Source organism: Myxocyprinus asiaticus, chromosome 46 (assembly GCF_019703515.2).
Source record: "Myxocyprinus asiaticus isolate MX2 ecotype Aquarium Trade chromosome 46, UBuf_Myxa_2, whole genome shotgun sequence".
Lineage (NCBI taxonomy): Eukaryota > Metazoa > Chordata > Actinopteri > Cypriniformes > Catostomidae > Myxocyprinus > Myxocyprinus asiaticus.
This window is the reverse complement of record NC_059389.1, coordinates 12,166,569-12,181,930: the sequence shown is the minus strand read 5'-3', so window position 1 is coordinate 12,181,930 and position 15,362 is coordinate 12,166,569. Positions and strand designations below refer to the sequence as shown.

The following is a 15,362-nucleotide window of genomic DNA, read 5'->3' as shown; positions in this document are numbered from 1 at the left end:
TTAATTTATGTGTTTTTCTGACCTTCAAAGTTCTGGCCACCATTCACTTGCATTTTATGGACCTACAGAGCTGAGATATTCTTCTAAAAATCTTCATTTGTGTTCAGCAGAAGAAAGAAAGTCATACACATCGGAATGGCATGAGGGTGAGTAAATGATGAGAGAATTTTCATTTTTGGGTGAACTATCCCTTTAACATTATTTCCACATGAGAGTGACAAAGAACAAGGATATATGTGAAATTCAGAACAGGATGTATCCCAAAAATACCCAAAGAAGAACTTGATATTTTGATTTTGTTAGGCACAACACGAAGCAGAGTTTAGTTGTTTACGGTAGGCAAGCAATGTGTCAACTTGCCACATTAATTTAGGATTAAAAAAATGTTAAAAGTTCACAGGTGGGTGTATGTCGGTTATTATAACAATGCCTTTGAACGTAGCTCGTCCGATCAGATTTCAGAGTCAGAACTATCGGTTTTATAATGTCAGTTTTAGTGTTGGGTAAATTACTTACGAAGTAATACATCACAGATTACTAATTACTTCTCTATACTATAATCCAATTACTTTACTGATTACTTCATCAAAAAAAAAAAATCACATTACTAATTACTTTACTTTTAAGTTACTTTCTAAAACACATTTCACAGAAAAGTTTGATTTTTCCACTTAAATTCAAAATAAGGTCTACCGTATATTTTCATGTATATACATGCCTTTAAAGGTGCATTCGGTCATTTTTTCCTCATTAAAAAAAGTTTAACTCCTACTCACTCACATTAAAATGAAGACTCCAGTCATATCATTAACCTTATAAAAGCTGTTTTATTCTACATGGAGAGGGTCCGCACATGGGGGCTCCCATGTTAGAATCACATGACCAGCCGAATACTACTCGCTTAATTTCAGTAACCGTCCTGTTATTTGACACTTTCACTCAATGATTAAAGTAATCATGGCTGACTGTGAATACTAAGTTTCTCAAATGTCATCTAAAAATGAAAACTATTGATTTTAAATGATGCTGCATCCAAGCCACTAGGTGTCAATGTAAGTCCAAGATGACACAAAGACAAGAGTTACCGAGTTCACCTTTAAGCTGTCACAGAAACACAGATATGAATATGAACATAATTCATGTTTTGAATATATTCTACATAAATAATATTATTTAGAAATACATTTAACCCAAGTAATGTACTTCAAAGTAACTGACTCAACTGAAAGTCAATAACTGTAATCTGAATACAATAATTTAAAATGTAACGTGTTACACTAATTGTTTGACTAAAAAGTAATATTACAGTAACTAATTACTTTGTAATCAGATTACAACTAACACTGGTCAGTTTTCATGGTATATGAAATGTCATAATATGAGGCTATTTTAGCAATGATTCCAGACTTATTATTCATTTGTTTTGAATAATTGTATCTTATGGTTTGCGTCCATCAAGTTCTGAATAAAAAAAAATCTCTAAAGTAATTACTTATTACTTCACTTATGAATTGATTTTTAAAACCTCAACCTTCAAATATCAACCTTTACCAGATGGGCACCAAATTGTCCTATTGTTTATTCAAGACCAAAGTCTTACTGTACATAATGTAGTTCATAACATAAAAACTTAAGGCATCTTTTGTCTTCTGACATGGATTGTTGTAATTTGTAATGCATTATATTATATATTAACATTAGGGCTGCAAGTCATATTGCGATTATTTTGAAAAATATTGCAATTGGAACTACGATTATGCTATCACAAAAAAAACAAAACAAAACATGTTTTTCACATGTTCATCTGCCAAAAGGCTACTGGGGTTTTCACACTTGAGTTCTCTTTTAAAAAAATAAAAAATGAGACCTTTTTTTCAATTCACCCAAACAAATAAATATATAAACAGTGAAACAAAGAAAAAAACACTGCCTTCTTCATATTCAAATTGTACCCATCCACTGCGTACCTGCTTTTGTCCATTTTGTGATGCAGATAATTTAACTTTTTATCAGCAGCTCTGTCCAAACTGGTTATATGTAAGCTTTCTGCTCAACGTCACTGTTAACTGAATTTCCCTGTTGGTAATACCATAGTTGTTGCCTAGTTTTTGCTGTCAAAAATACTGTTGGTTGGTTGAATAATTAAATAAACACAAAATATTCAGTTTTACTCTTTACTCTAGGCCTTAAAAACAAGTAGGCTTATACAAAATATCCTCTACTGTATAGAAGACAGTCCTAAAGAACGAGGCTTAAATTCAAACTGAAGCTGAACTCTGGGAGTGAAATAAGGTCGACAGGCTCTCTTGTGAGGTAAACAAATGACAGGAGAATGGAGGAAGATCGCATGTTTCTGGACTCTACAGGTGCTAATGTTAATGCTGTTTGCTCAGCAATCATTTAATAAAGATGTTTAAGAATTATACCTCATCTTGTATTCCGTGTTATTATTATGATACCTGTGCCTGGCGGAGACTGAGATGCTGCTACCGCAGATGATAATAAAAACCGTTTCACGCAGCATGTGTCGGTTTAGTGTAAATAAAGCACTTAGTGCATGCAAACGAAACCGAACTCTGAGCACTTCTGTTACTCTAAGAATGAGATGCAGTTGTGGTACACAAAACTGCTCTGAAAACACTGTAATAATGCTCTAACTTAATATAGACTGGACAGAGCATCACAAATACACTTTGAATTGAGCAGACTATTTATTTATTTAATCGCAGCCCTTTGCAATATAACAATCGCACAAGGTCATATCGCGATTTCGATTTTATTTCGATTAATTGTGCAGCCCTAATTAACATAACAATACATTACCTCAGGAAAGGACTCTGCATCATGGTCCCATTTTAACAGGCGTAAATAGGCATGATTGTGCACAGTACGAGGGAGTTGGGCAGAATTTGGTGAGCACGCTGCTCCACCTTCTCCCTCTATGCCAGTTACAATATCTGCTGTGTCCTGGAGCCATTTCTTTGTGAAATCTAAAGCATCTGCAAACATTATACATTACTGCATTAAAAAGATTAGGATCTACTAAAGAGCACAATGCTTCTCCATGTGTTTTAATCCAATGTTATGTTTTCTTGCATAACATTAATTGACTTTGTGTAATAGCTGTTTAATTCAATGATTAAACTTACTGGGCTGTTTTTCCAGGAACTCTTGGAATTTCTTTCGCTCGTATTCCACTGACTGTTGTAAGAGATGAGGTCGGAGGCTGCTAACAGCAAAGTTGGCCATGTCAAACTTCATCTTGTCCAGCACTGCAAATATAGACCTGCAAATGTGTAAAAATAAACAGCATTTATGAAACTAATTCTAGAGTCATGTGACCTGTGACTTTGAAATATTTAAGTTGGGTGAGAAAACTACTAATTTAAGGCATGAAATTCTGAATGGCTCAAGCTAATAGGTTGTTAGAACTTGTTATTTGTAAGCCAGTCAGCTCAATCAGTGTAATATGTCAAGCCAATCGGCTCACATGGTATAAGCTGATAGGTCCTTTGACGTGTAATAGGGTAGCCAATCAACCTGCATACTCTGACTTTGCCTAACATTTACATTTGCTGAGTTTGCAAGTAAGCCGGTTTCACTGCAGCGAGCTGCAAGAGTTTTCTCTGAAACCCTCCACCTCCTCAGCGCCACAAGTCTAGATTGTATTTGTCTCATTGCGCAAAAGCATGTCAGCAGGTAGTCCACCAAGACAAATATCCTATAAATTTGTCATACCCACATTAACATGCTAAATCTTTCCGAGAGTTGTCATGACTGAACTAAGATATTTGCGCACCAGCCATGGTGGCTAGTGAATGCCCAATTTTACCAGCCATTCTGATTTGTTTTGTCTCAAGGTCTCCTTACTTGTCATATGTTAATCCAATATGTCTTACAGGCCATACTGCCCACCAAATTGGCTTGGTAGATAAGCAAAATTACCTGCTACTGCGCAAAACGCTAATTTCACACCCTGACTGTAAGTGACTTACTTAAAAAGGGGTACGATGTCAGTGATTTCACGAAGTTGCTTGACGTCCTCGTCCCGGCAGGGTGCGCAAACAGTGCCCATCATGTCAATGATGAACTGAGCCACTTTACTGATATCCAAGGCCCCGTTTTCAGCCTCCTGCTTGATCAATGAGAGGTCCAGGGCCTCTTCAATTTGCCCTCTCAGTCGGCTCTGTCCTGGCAACAGAAAAGACAGCAGGGTCTGGTGTAGAGGGGAGAGGTTTGGGACAAAGCCGTCAACATTAGTACAATAGGGGGAAAAGGAAATAATAAGTCACTGAACACCTTCAAAAACTTCTCTTTTGCTTACTTTGTGTGAAAAAAAAAAAAAAAAAAAAAACTGGCAATGACTCTTGTTACAAACTTGTTAAGAGATTACAGAAGGAACGGGCAGGACAGTCCATTAAAAAATATTTAAAAAGTTACCATTATAAAATAATTAATTTGGCTGCTTTCCTTACTTCTTTAATATCCCCAACTAGTATGACAGCATGGGTGTACGATGGTGGATCCCCAGTCAGCTGTGACTCAAGACAATCCCAGAATGCTTTATGCATAATTTCCTTGACCCGTTTCTCCAAACTGAGTATACAGGAAAGATTTGTTCAATATTAAAAACATTTTCAAATTGAATCAAAACACTTAAATTATACAGTATGTAATTATAAAGCATTGCTAAATTCAATCAGTTTAAGCAGATTTTCTTATACAAAAAAACAAGAGCAATAAAGATTTGTGTTTTGTGTTAAAACTTATGGACAGGTTCCAAAAGGCAACTAATGTATGCGGCCACTTTTTACAACATTTTAGACTTGACAACATGCAGACTTGAAAGTTTTAATATAATACACTATCATCTCCCCATTGAGAACAATAGACCCTTTTCACAGACCTGTTATGATGCGTTTCCGCCTTTAACAACATAAATGTAGCAAACTTTTTTTTATTTCCAATTTAAAAAATATTTTGTGTAAATGAACATTTAACATTGTACTTTGTATTATATTACCTGGAATAGATTTTTTAAAAATCAGTTACCATCGCTGCAAATAGGCTTCTAACACAGCTGATGAGGGAGTGACAGAAAATTTGGTCTATTTCTTTCTTCTTACTGCTGTTACCCAGTGATGTATAGTTTTATCTTCTTTTGCAAAGCTGTGAAAGCGTAATCGTTGATTTTTTCTTTTGCTGTTGGAGCAAACGGGTAAGCAAAAATTACATTTGCTGTGATCACCCATTCACCACCATTCAAGTTTACACTGCTATGCGTCTACTTCCACTCTCCAACCCGGATATGTGAAAAGGGTCCATAGCTCTGTGCAGTGCCATTGGCTGTCACTATCATCGTCGTCGTCGTCATCATCATCATAATACTTTAGATATTAAATAGATATAGTGTTCATGATAATGTTTATTACCTTCCCTCTTTTGGCTCATAAGCTTTCACTTGAAAAGCACTGTTCATCACTATCTCATGGGCCAGTGCCATATTAGTTACTCCTTTGGCAGTCTCCATAAGTTCCTCTACTGAGACAAACCTGGGTGGACTGGCTAAAAGTTTTTGAAAGCAAAATTAACATTTGTAAACACATTTACAATGAGTAACAGTTTGCCAAATATTATTTTAAAAGTTAATGGAATTTCTCTGTTCTTACACTGTGGGGTGAGTCTGTGAGGGCTGGGAGTATGTCTCCTGATTCTCTTCCCGATCATCTCTTCTGATTGTTCTGTCAAGTCTCCAGCTACCTCCATCCCATCTTTGTCAATCTTGATCTGCTCCTCTTTGGAGGACTCATTTGATTCCTTGGGCATCCTCTGCACAAAAGAAAGAAATTATGTCAAGCTGAGAAATCAAACTGATCTTTACACAGACTACAGCATAAGCTGCTTTGTCTAAATGTACAGTTGGCCCTCCACTCAAATGTCTCTTTCTGGCAATAGAGTGAAAACTGGCTGTGTAACGTTGTTTTGTCTTACAAAACAGGAGGAAAATACTAGAGTGGCTATTCAAGGCAATAAACAATAGCTTTCCAGTAACCACATCTCTCTAGTAGTCACATTAAAATATTTTTTTCCCAAAACTTGCTAACGTATCTGTTTTGATTTAGTTTACTTTGCTATCACATTAAGAGACAGACTGATGTCAATACAAAAATCTCAGCGTCCATAAGGGCCCTAAAAGCCTGGGCGCGGTTTTAAGAAAACCCGTAATCTAAGAATAGATACTCCTAGTAACAATAACATTACAATGATAACTAAGGGTTTTCTTAATTTAAAGGGATTCTTCAAACCGGACCCTGATGATGCTCTGTCGCATCTGTCTGCACTGTTATATCCGGTCTTTCATTCGCCAGAAACAATAACAACAAAATATTGTATTAACCTTTTACCTGATTTACTTAATTCACTGTGCGTTCTTCTTAACTTTACTTTTATGCAGTTGCAAATAGCCAAATATGATTTTTTTTAAAAAGCAGCCAGAGCGGTGGCGTATGTTCTAGATGAATCCTCACAACCTGATGCGTGTATTTATTTACGGAAGTACGAAACAGAGCGTTTTATTGTAGTCTTTTGAGGTGGCATTTTGAATGGGACCAAAGAAGTGACGGGAACAAATAAAACTACAATTCCCATGAAATACAAATTCCAGCGGTACTTCGGACGCCCTCTTGCGGATATGCTGCATGTGTTACAGGGAGGATAAATAGACTTCATGATTCAATTCTAAAATGTATAAAAAATATCTAAAGCTATATATAAAATACAAATAAATTAAACTAATTATTTGATTACATTTTTCAAATTTGACTTCCTCATTTCCCAAATAGCGACAAACTTGTGTGTATTTCATTCGCTGGCAAGCAATTCTAATTAGGATGTTTATACATTATAGAAAGCACACAAAAATCTTGCTTGTCTTTTTAAATGTGAAAGTCCAACAAACACATTAGACAAATCCGTGTATTTTTTATTTATTTATTTATTATTATTATTATTATTATTATTATTATTATTATTATTATTTTTTTTTTTTTTTTTTAATGCCGTGTGATATTTAAACTTGTTAACTTATGTGACCAAAACGGGACGTTTATTTATTTATTTATTTTAGAAAATTAGAAAAGGTGAACTGATTCACGTGTCTTACTTGCCATCCACACTAGGTGGCAGTAAAGCTAATGTTTCTGTCTCCCTCCGTATGAGTGGAGTAGACTGGTGGGGTTGAGTAAAACAAATTAAATCAATTAAAAGAGTTATAGATCGCATTTGATACTTAGACGTGTTTTATAATGTTTGTTTATCTGTGGTAAGAGATAAGCACTACTATCCTTGACTGAACCTCAACCGTCAAATCTTGTCAGAGCGGCTAAAACTGAGGTACCGAGCTCTGCTTAAAGTATTAATTTATCAAACTGACCCTAAACATTAGTTTATTAAATTACCACAAAACTTGTTTAACTTGCATTTTCAGCACTTCTGAAATCTTAGCAGTAGAACTGATAAGTGTTCAACCAACGATGTTTACAGTAGATTGTACTTAGCCAACTAACAGACAGAGCTGAAATAGATATTTTTAAATAGAAAATAAAATAGAAAAGTAGGCTATATTATTACTTAATTACACAGAATAGCTTTTATGACGGCAAGAAATGGCCAAAATACTACAACATTACCATGTTGACAATTAAAGTCAGAACTCCTTCAAATAGTGTAAGAAGCTTTCAGGATTTTCCATTTTGGTTAATGTTTTTATGACAGTGGTGGTGGCAACATACTGAATTTCCACAGTTCACTGTTCTTGTCATTTTATTTTTAATTTAATTTAATTCATTCATTGTTACTAGTTTACTGTAGTCATGGGCGCCTGCTGGATTTCATCTGAGGGGATGCACAGAAATCTGCCCAATACAACCTTATATCTAGGGGGGTCTGGGGGCATGCTCCCCCGTGAGATTTTGTTGTTGTTGCAAAAACAACACCAAAGCATTCAATTCTGGTGACTTTGAGAGAAGCGTTTTTCTCTCGAGTATGAGTACCGTTCATGGAACTATTGGCTAAAAGCATTTCTTCCAATAACTATTCAGAACAAATGCATTCTCGCTCCAAAAAAAGCAAAACACACAACAACGAGTAGAGCAGAATGCAGGTGTCTCGAGATGTGTTTTTATCAGTTGAAGTTTTTTTTTAACTTGAAACGGCATCTAAAAATGCAGTGCTCCCGTAAGAGATGCTAAAAACACAGTGAAACGTGACGCAATTTTCAAAAGACATCCATTTAGCAAATGTTTACATGGAAAACTATTGAAAAACAGCACGAGCGGACTCAAAAATACATTCGGTTTGAACAGACCCTTGTTCACATGACAAGGCACTAGCTGAAGTTTCTAAAAGTGACCTCTCAAAAAGACAGCCTTTTGTTTTAGTTGATTGTTGGGAAATTTCCACTGTATCCAGTGCTGTTTGTTCTCTGTATTCGTAAATATCCCGATACTGTTTTACTGTGTGAGAAACCGCTCCAAATGATTCAGTGAGAGAGTGCTCTGAATGAATTGTACTGATTCACGAATCGATTCAGACAGTTTTGCAAGCCCGTTTGGCCAGTTCATTGAAAAGAACCGACTCAAAATAATTATTCATTCGCAAATTGGGCATTGCATTGCCAACAGAAATACGGGACACATTTCATGATTGGTGAAATATTCTGAGAGTAAATATTTCTCAGGTCAGTCGGAGCGCTCATGGTACACACAGTGCGTACGGCCGTACAGCTGCAGGCGCCACTGACTGTAGTAACAACAACTTTAGTAACTATGGTATTCTGACAGAAACTATGGCACTTTTTTGTAAGGGAGTGTAGGATTTTCCTGGTGTTAAAGGTCTTTTCTAATCAAGAAAAAGTCCAGATTTCTCTTCTCTTGGCAAAACTATTGTTTGATCAGTACATGTCATAGGTTTAATCTGATCTCTGTAGGTTATGCCGTTTCCAACAAAAGTCCTGACCATTGCCATTCTCATTTACAGATTGACAGTTATGTGAGTCAGTTTCCAGACAGTAATATGGACATCATACTGTAGACAGGGAATTATCCCATTTTATGGATGATGTCCTTTTAATTTAGCCTTTCATGGCTTATAAAGTTGTTTAATATCTGCTGAGGTGAATCAGTGGAGGAAGCAAATAAAGACATTGGCCCCCCAGGTCATTTGTGATAGTAGCAAATTCTAACAGGATCATTTAATTCCTGCACATGATTGATATATCAGTACAGACTAAATGGACGAAAGCCTTTCTTCTATTAAAACACCAGGCAGTGTGAAGACCTCCCACTTTCCAAGTCAGTCATGATGGGAATACAGGGGACCGAGCACAGGTCAAATTAAATAACTTATATAATTCCATCTGAATGACAGTGCCATCTGTCCATTCAGTGTTATGGCCCTGACCCCTATTAGCCTAGACTCTTAGCATGGTGGCATTTTCAACTTGATTGGTCCGAGATGGGATTTAAAATGCTTCTGATGCAACGACCTGAACTTTGTTTACAGTCAGGGTGTTGATGTCAACAGTAGTTGTTTATATAATGTATTCTTATGAGGTAAAATTTATGTAGTAGCAGTTGTCTGGGTTACATGCAGTATTATAAAGGATGATTCACATGCGTAACCATTGCATTATAAAATATATGCACAGCTGTGACTGTGCATCAAATTAATTCTATATTAATACCCCATATTTTGTAATTTATATGTTGATTGACATGGCATTTGGGATAAAGAAAAACAGTACTTTCCAGAATAATTATGTATTAAATATAATTATAAAAAAATAAACAATTTTGATGGTCCTGTAATGTCTGTACATGACTTGATATAATATTTTTTTATTCCAAGTTCAATGGAGCTGGACAAGGACACTGGAACAGACCTTTTCTCTTTGGTGGGTAGAAATATTCCATAGTAGAATTGATGTGCTTTAAATTATACACAAATAAAACCCTACAAAGATTTACACACACTCCTGCTTTTTTGTCTGTAGATGGAAAATAAAGGTGCTCTTGGTCAACCAAAGACCCCAAACATTGCTCTGGAGAATGACGGCCGTACTATCTCATTGCAAGTCCTGGAATTTAAAACAAGTCTTCTGGAGGCGGTTGAGGAGTTACATATTCACAGGGTATTGCGTCTACATTTGCCACAGTTATGTAAAGGTACTAGCCTGTAAAACTCAGAATAGTGGCACTTTTGGCAGAGAAAACAAAGTTGGAAACATGAGGTTGTCAACACTGGTGTTTATTACAGTGTTGTTTTGTTTAAGGTGTTTGTTGTTTCATTACCATTAGTACCCTGCCAGGCTCAGCAATTAAATACTGTTCTTTTAATTGATTACCTGACTGAATGAGATAAAGACAATAATAATAACAAAACCTCAGTGAGACCCTCCCTCTATCCCCCCTCCCAATCCCACTCTGTCTTTTTTTGGTTTTGGTCAGGGTTTCCAAAACTATTCATATTTAAATTTAGAAGATATTTGACCAGTTTAAGTGTCCCTTATTTCTAACAAGGATACAAGCAAACATTGATTAACTATAAAAAAATGGTTTTGTCAGGTAAAAAGGGATGCACCGATATTAAAATCCTGGCCAATAATATTTTTCATTATGGCCAATAATGGATAAAAGGCTGATATTATAAATATGTACTTTTTTTTATCAAAATAATAATAATAAATAAGTAAATATATAAAAGATTCAAACTGAACACTAAAATCAATAGTTTTATTTGCTACAAATGAATTTAGGCATCTAACTAACATCTAACTTGAATGGGCGGAAATGATGAGATTAAATTAAACAATTAAATAATGAAAACTGATATGCCATACAGTGTCATGCATTCCTATTAAATGCACTTCTTGTGGCAACATCTAAATTGTTTTATTCAAGTCAAAAATATTATTAAATATATACCTGTCTATACTGGGTTATACCAACAAAAGTAATTTGTAAGGGTTAGTCTCAGATCAGGCTCCTTAAAGGGATAGTTCACCAAAAAAAATTTCTCATAATTTACTCACCCTCATGCCATCCCAGATATGTATGACTTTTTCTTCTTCAGCTGAACACAAAGGACATTTTTTAGAAGAATATCTCAGGTCTGTTGGTCCATACAATGCAAGTGAATGGTGACCAGACTTTTAAAGATCCAAAAACCACATAAAGGCCACATAAAAGTAATCCATACAAGTCCAGTGGATTTATCCATATCTTCAGAAGGGATATGATAGGTGTGGGTGAGAAACAGATCAATATTTCAGTCCTTTTTACTATAAATCTCCACTTTCACTTTCACATTCTTACACATTTTGAAAGTGAAAGTGGAGTTTTATGGTAAAAAAGGACTTGTTGATCTGTTTCTCACCCACACTTATCATATTGCTTCTGAAGATATGGATAAATCCACTGGAGTCGTATGGATTACTTTTATGTGGCCTTTATGTGATTTTTGGAGCTTCAATGTTTTAGTCACCATTCGCTTGCATTGTATGGACCAACAGAGCTGAAACATTCTTCTAAAAAAATCTTTGTGTTCTGTAGAATAGAAAAGTCATACACATCTGGGATGGTATGAAGGTGAATAAATGATGAGAGAATTTTCATTTTTGGGTGAATTATCCCAGAATGTTAGCCTCAGTCCCCATTCACTTTCATTCTATGAAAAAAGATGCAATGAAAGTGAATGGTGACTGAGGCTAACATTTTGCCTTACATATACTTTTCTGTCCACTAAAGAAAGTAAAGTCATACATGTTTGGAACAACATGAAAGTGAGTACATTATGACAGAATTTTAGTTTTTTGAGGGGAAATATCCCTTTAACTAAAGACTTCTATACATCTTTATTAAGCTTGAAAAATCTCAGACAAATAGCAGCCCCCTAAAAGGCATCTCAAAGACATTTCAATATATTAGGAATTATGTTAGTCTTTTAGTGTCCAAATGGCATCACAGCTCTATTTGGCCCACTCATGTGGAACTGAGGAATGTAATTTTGTGGGAGGAGTGTCATGAGTGTTCAGAAGAAGGAAAAGCAAGCAGCACTTTGAGGCCATCTGGACATACGCCAGCAGAAGTTACACTTACATTAGCATGGGGTCATGCAAGCAGGACCTGACAAACTCACATATTTGCTTGCACGACTGGTACCCTCAAGTCAAGCATTTAAAACCTGACACTAGACATGTTTAAAGGTTGCAACAGCAAAAATAAACAATTGTATCTCTCATGTTTTACTGTTATTATCATGTTGGTTAGGAACAAAGACATTAAATCAATGTGATCCTCGGGCATGCCATTAAACCAACACTTTGTAGTTCTCTGGTTTATAGGGCCGGGGTTAAGATGGAGGATTTCCTGCCAGCCAATCATGCTCAGCTGAATGCTGTCACTTCTTATGTTCTTTTAAGAGAGTGCAAAGTGTGTTCCATTAAAATGACTATATTTGCTTGGGATGTTGTCAGTCGTTTGCCAGATACAGGAAATTTGAACATCCAACTGCTCAAAGTGCATTGTACTGATGTATGACACTACTCTGGAGTGATACTTTGTACAGTATAATATGTGTAGTTTTTGTATGTGTCAACACATTTTTAACTTCCTCTTTGTCTTATTGGATTTAATACATCTTCTAACAAATGTGATCAGTCTCTTTCCTAACAGATTTACATATGGCCCATCAATTTTAGTGCTCTTTTTTTTTTAACCAGCAAAACCCGTTAATTCAATTTATTGTACCTCTACGAAATGTTAGCAGTTTTATCTAGTGTGCACTTCCCAGAGTGCTTTGCAAGTAGCACACTTTATTAGGAAAGTGTAAATAAACCCCTACATGCACATAAAAATCCACTATGAAGAAAACCATAGACTTAAACCTGGTGTTCTAGGACAGTGTTGACTTTATGCTAAAATCTACTCTCCTTTCTAATATATCCACAAAGATAGAAATCAAAATGTAAATCTGTTCCTATGCATTTATTGATTATGGGTGAAAACAGTCTGTGTTGTGAGAATAAATTGTATGCCTCTGTTACTTTATATGACTGGATACAGGATGCTGAAACTCGATATGAGGAGCAGATTTGTAAACTTGTCCTGGAGAAGCAAGAGTTGGAATGGCAAAAGGTATGTGTTGCCAAGAATACTTAGATCATTTTCAAAACTAAACCATTTTAGGTCAGAACCAAATGTATGTTAATATGTTTATGCTTTTATATTTCAGGAGTCCTTACAAAATCAGATTTTTAGAATGTCGAACAAGAGTTCAGAGTCACTCACTGCTGCAAAGAAACAGGTGTGACATCACACTCGACCAGTATTCGCTAAATATATTTCTACACCAGACGGTAAGTTTGATAGTTTTGCTTTATTTTCGAATAAATATAATACTTATTTTTCCTAATTTGAAGTTTCAGGCTCAAATCATTAGAATTGAGGGAGAAAATGTTGCCAACTTTATATGTATCTACTGTATTAATCTATTATTTATTTATATTAACCTCCTGAGATCCGAGCGTGACTGCTGTGTGCATTTTCCATTTCCCTTTTTGTTTTTTAACTAGAAGCACCTAATAAACATTCAAAATTTCTAGAGCAAATAGTTTTCCTAAAAATTGATGGCAACATATGTGGACAGACTAAGTAATATAATACCAAGCTATAGAAAGTCAGATTATTATATTGTTTTTAATCAAATTGTTTATTATGTTTCCAGTAGTGTTGGTTATTCATGTTTTTGAGATGTTACATCATAAATTAACATAATTAATTCTAATTTAAAGTAATGGCCAGCATCATTCAATCACTGCCAACCATGATAAAATAAAATTATACTTTATAAATTCTGAATATATGTACTGATTACCATTGTCCCATATCTGTCAAATATGTTGAGTTGTCCAAACATCATCTGCAGCCTGAAAATGAACTTTTGATCGAACTGTATGCACTTATCTGCATAGAGAGCTATAGGATGCTCCCTTGCTCCCTATTTAGTGAATGACTTAAAGTCCAATATGCTGTCTGTCTGCACTGGTCTCAGAACAGTTCGAAATGCACCTTATTTTAATCCTTAATCCATATAAACCCTCTGAAAGCAACATTTTCCAGCTTTTGGATGAACCCATTGATTCTCAATGTGATAATGCACAGTAAATATAGGATTTCTAAGGAAAAAATGCATATTAGTGTACATTGTGTTTAGCAGTGTGGCGTTTCACGATAACTTACTCAAATTTAAAAAATGGCATATCGGATGAAACTAGAGACTGTAATCTTTTACTCAAACAGGTTTCAATGTAAAAACGTAATTAGGTTTCTTACCAGATGAATTTTGTTAGCGTTTCTCCCAAAGATAATCTCCGCTGTGATCGGTGCCATGTTGTTTTGTCACATGACGTCAAAAGTTTTACCCTTTACTGACAGCACAGAGTCTCCTGAACTGAGATCAGTCAGTTTAAATGAATTTTAATTATACGTTGCGTATAGCGAAGCCAAAATACAATGTCTATGCTTGTGTACGCAGGGTCGCACAAGGTTAATGCATGTATCATTTGTTTGTCTTTTACAAAATATGATGTTTCTAAGAGTTTTCTATTCTGAATTGTTATCTTATTCCAAAATATTTTAATATTGATAATGCATTTAAGCATCAGTGGCATTACATATGCAGTAAATTACCTTTTTAAAGGGGAAAAACCAGTTGGCTGCTGAACTGAAAGACAAAGAGATCACCAGCCTCAAGGAAGAATTAAAACTACTGCAGGTATGTACGAACGTACATACAAACATCAATGTAATAAGAAAATATACCTCCTCTCTTGCTGTTTACATCTCTTTTGGGACGTATACGTTGATCAGTGGGGAAATCTATCTCATAGGTGACCTTTTGTGTGGGGATCTGTGTAGGTCTATTTGCTGTTGTCAGAGAAATGATGTATGCTTTCTTCTACGGTTAATCACACCCTCGGTTTAACCGTACAATTGGCCAACAAAGGCCCTTGTTACCCTTTTATTTGGTAATAGTAATCTGAGCGTTTTGTTTTATATATTAAAAAGCAGCCATTATTGTGGTTTCCTTGAACACTGCACCACTTGTCATAGCATTTGAATTACATCTCAAAATTACGGAAAATATGAAAGTAATACAAATAGTAAAAAGTAAAAAGCAATAAAAGTTATATTATAATAATAGTAGTATTTTTAATAACATAGTAGGAAGATTTATGTTCCTTTTGTTTTCATTCTTATTAATATGTATGACTATACACATTAAATGTACAGTCACTGAGCACT

General features: G+C 35.3%; 1 protein-coding gene and 1 long non-coding RNA gene across 10 annotated transcripts in view; one reads left to right on the top strand and one right to left on the bottom strand.

Moving 5' to 3' along the window:
• The window catches only part of LOC127435634 (uncharacterized), a 41,430-nt gene that overhangs the window by 7,241 nt on the left and 18,827 nt on the right, over window positions 1-15,362 (top strand). For 7 of the 8 annotated variants that reach the window (XR_007896261.1, XR_007896266.1, XR_007896262.1 and 4 more), the window contains 5 exons: window positions 9,907-9,952; window positions 10,052-10,189; window positions 13,122-13,193; window positions 13,291-13,414; window positions 14,758-14,832. This is a non-coding gene — a long non-coding RNA (uncharacterized LOC127435634). Of the gene's footprint in view, window positions 1-9,906; window positions 9,953-10,051; window positions 10,224-13,121; window positions 13,194-13,290; window positions 13,415-14,757; window positions 14,833-15,362 lie in introns of all 8 variants that reach the window. The other variant, XR_007896263.1, reaches the window with a different exon arrangement.
• LOC127435628 (T-complex protein 11-like protein 1) overlaps window positions 1-15,362 on the bottom strand; it is a 32,573-nt gene that overhangs the window by 3,731 nt on the left and 13,480 nt on the right. The window contains exons 1-7 of one of the 2 annotated variants that reach the window (XM_051689226.1): window positions 6,405-6,546; window positions 5,670-5,829; window positions 5,433-5,565; window positions 4,476-4,596; window positions 3,996-4,216; window positions 3,150-3,286; window positions 2,824-2,999 (exon numbers count right to left, since the gene is read on the bottom strand). In XM_051689226.1, the coding sequence (XP_051545186.1) occupies window positions 2,824-2,999; window positions 3,150-3,286; window positions 3,996-4,216; window positions 4,476-4,596; window positions 5,433-5,565; window positions 5,670-5,826 (945 nt within the window). In that variant the 5' untranslated portion in view covers window positions 5,827-5,829; window positions 6,405-6,546. Of the gene's footprint in view, window positions 1-2,823; window positions 3,000-3,149; window positions 3,287-3,995; window positions 4,217-4,475; window positions 4,597-5,432; window positions 5,566-5,669; window positions 5,830-6,404; window positions 6,547-15,362 lie in introns of those variants that run through there. The other variant, XM_051689225.1, reaches the window with a different exon arrangement.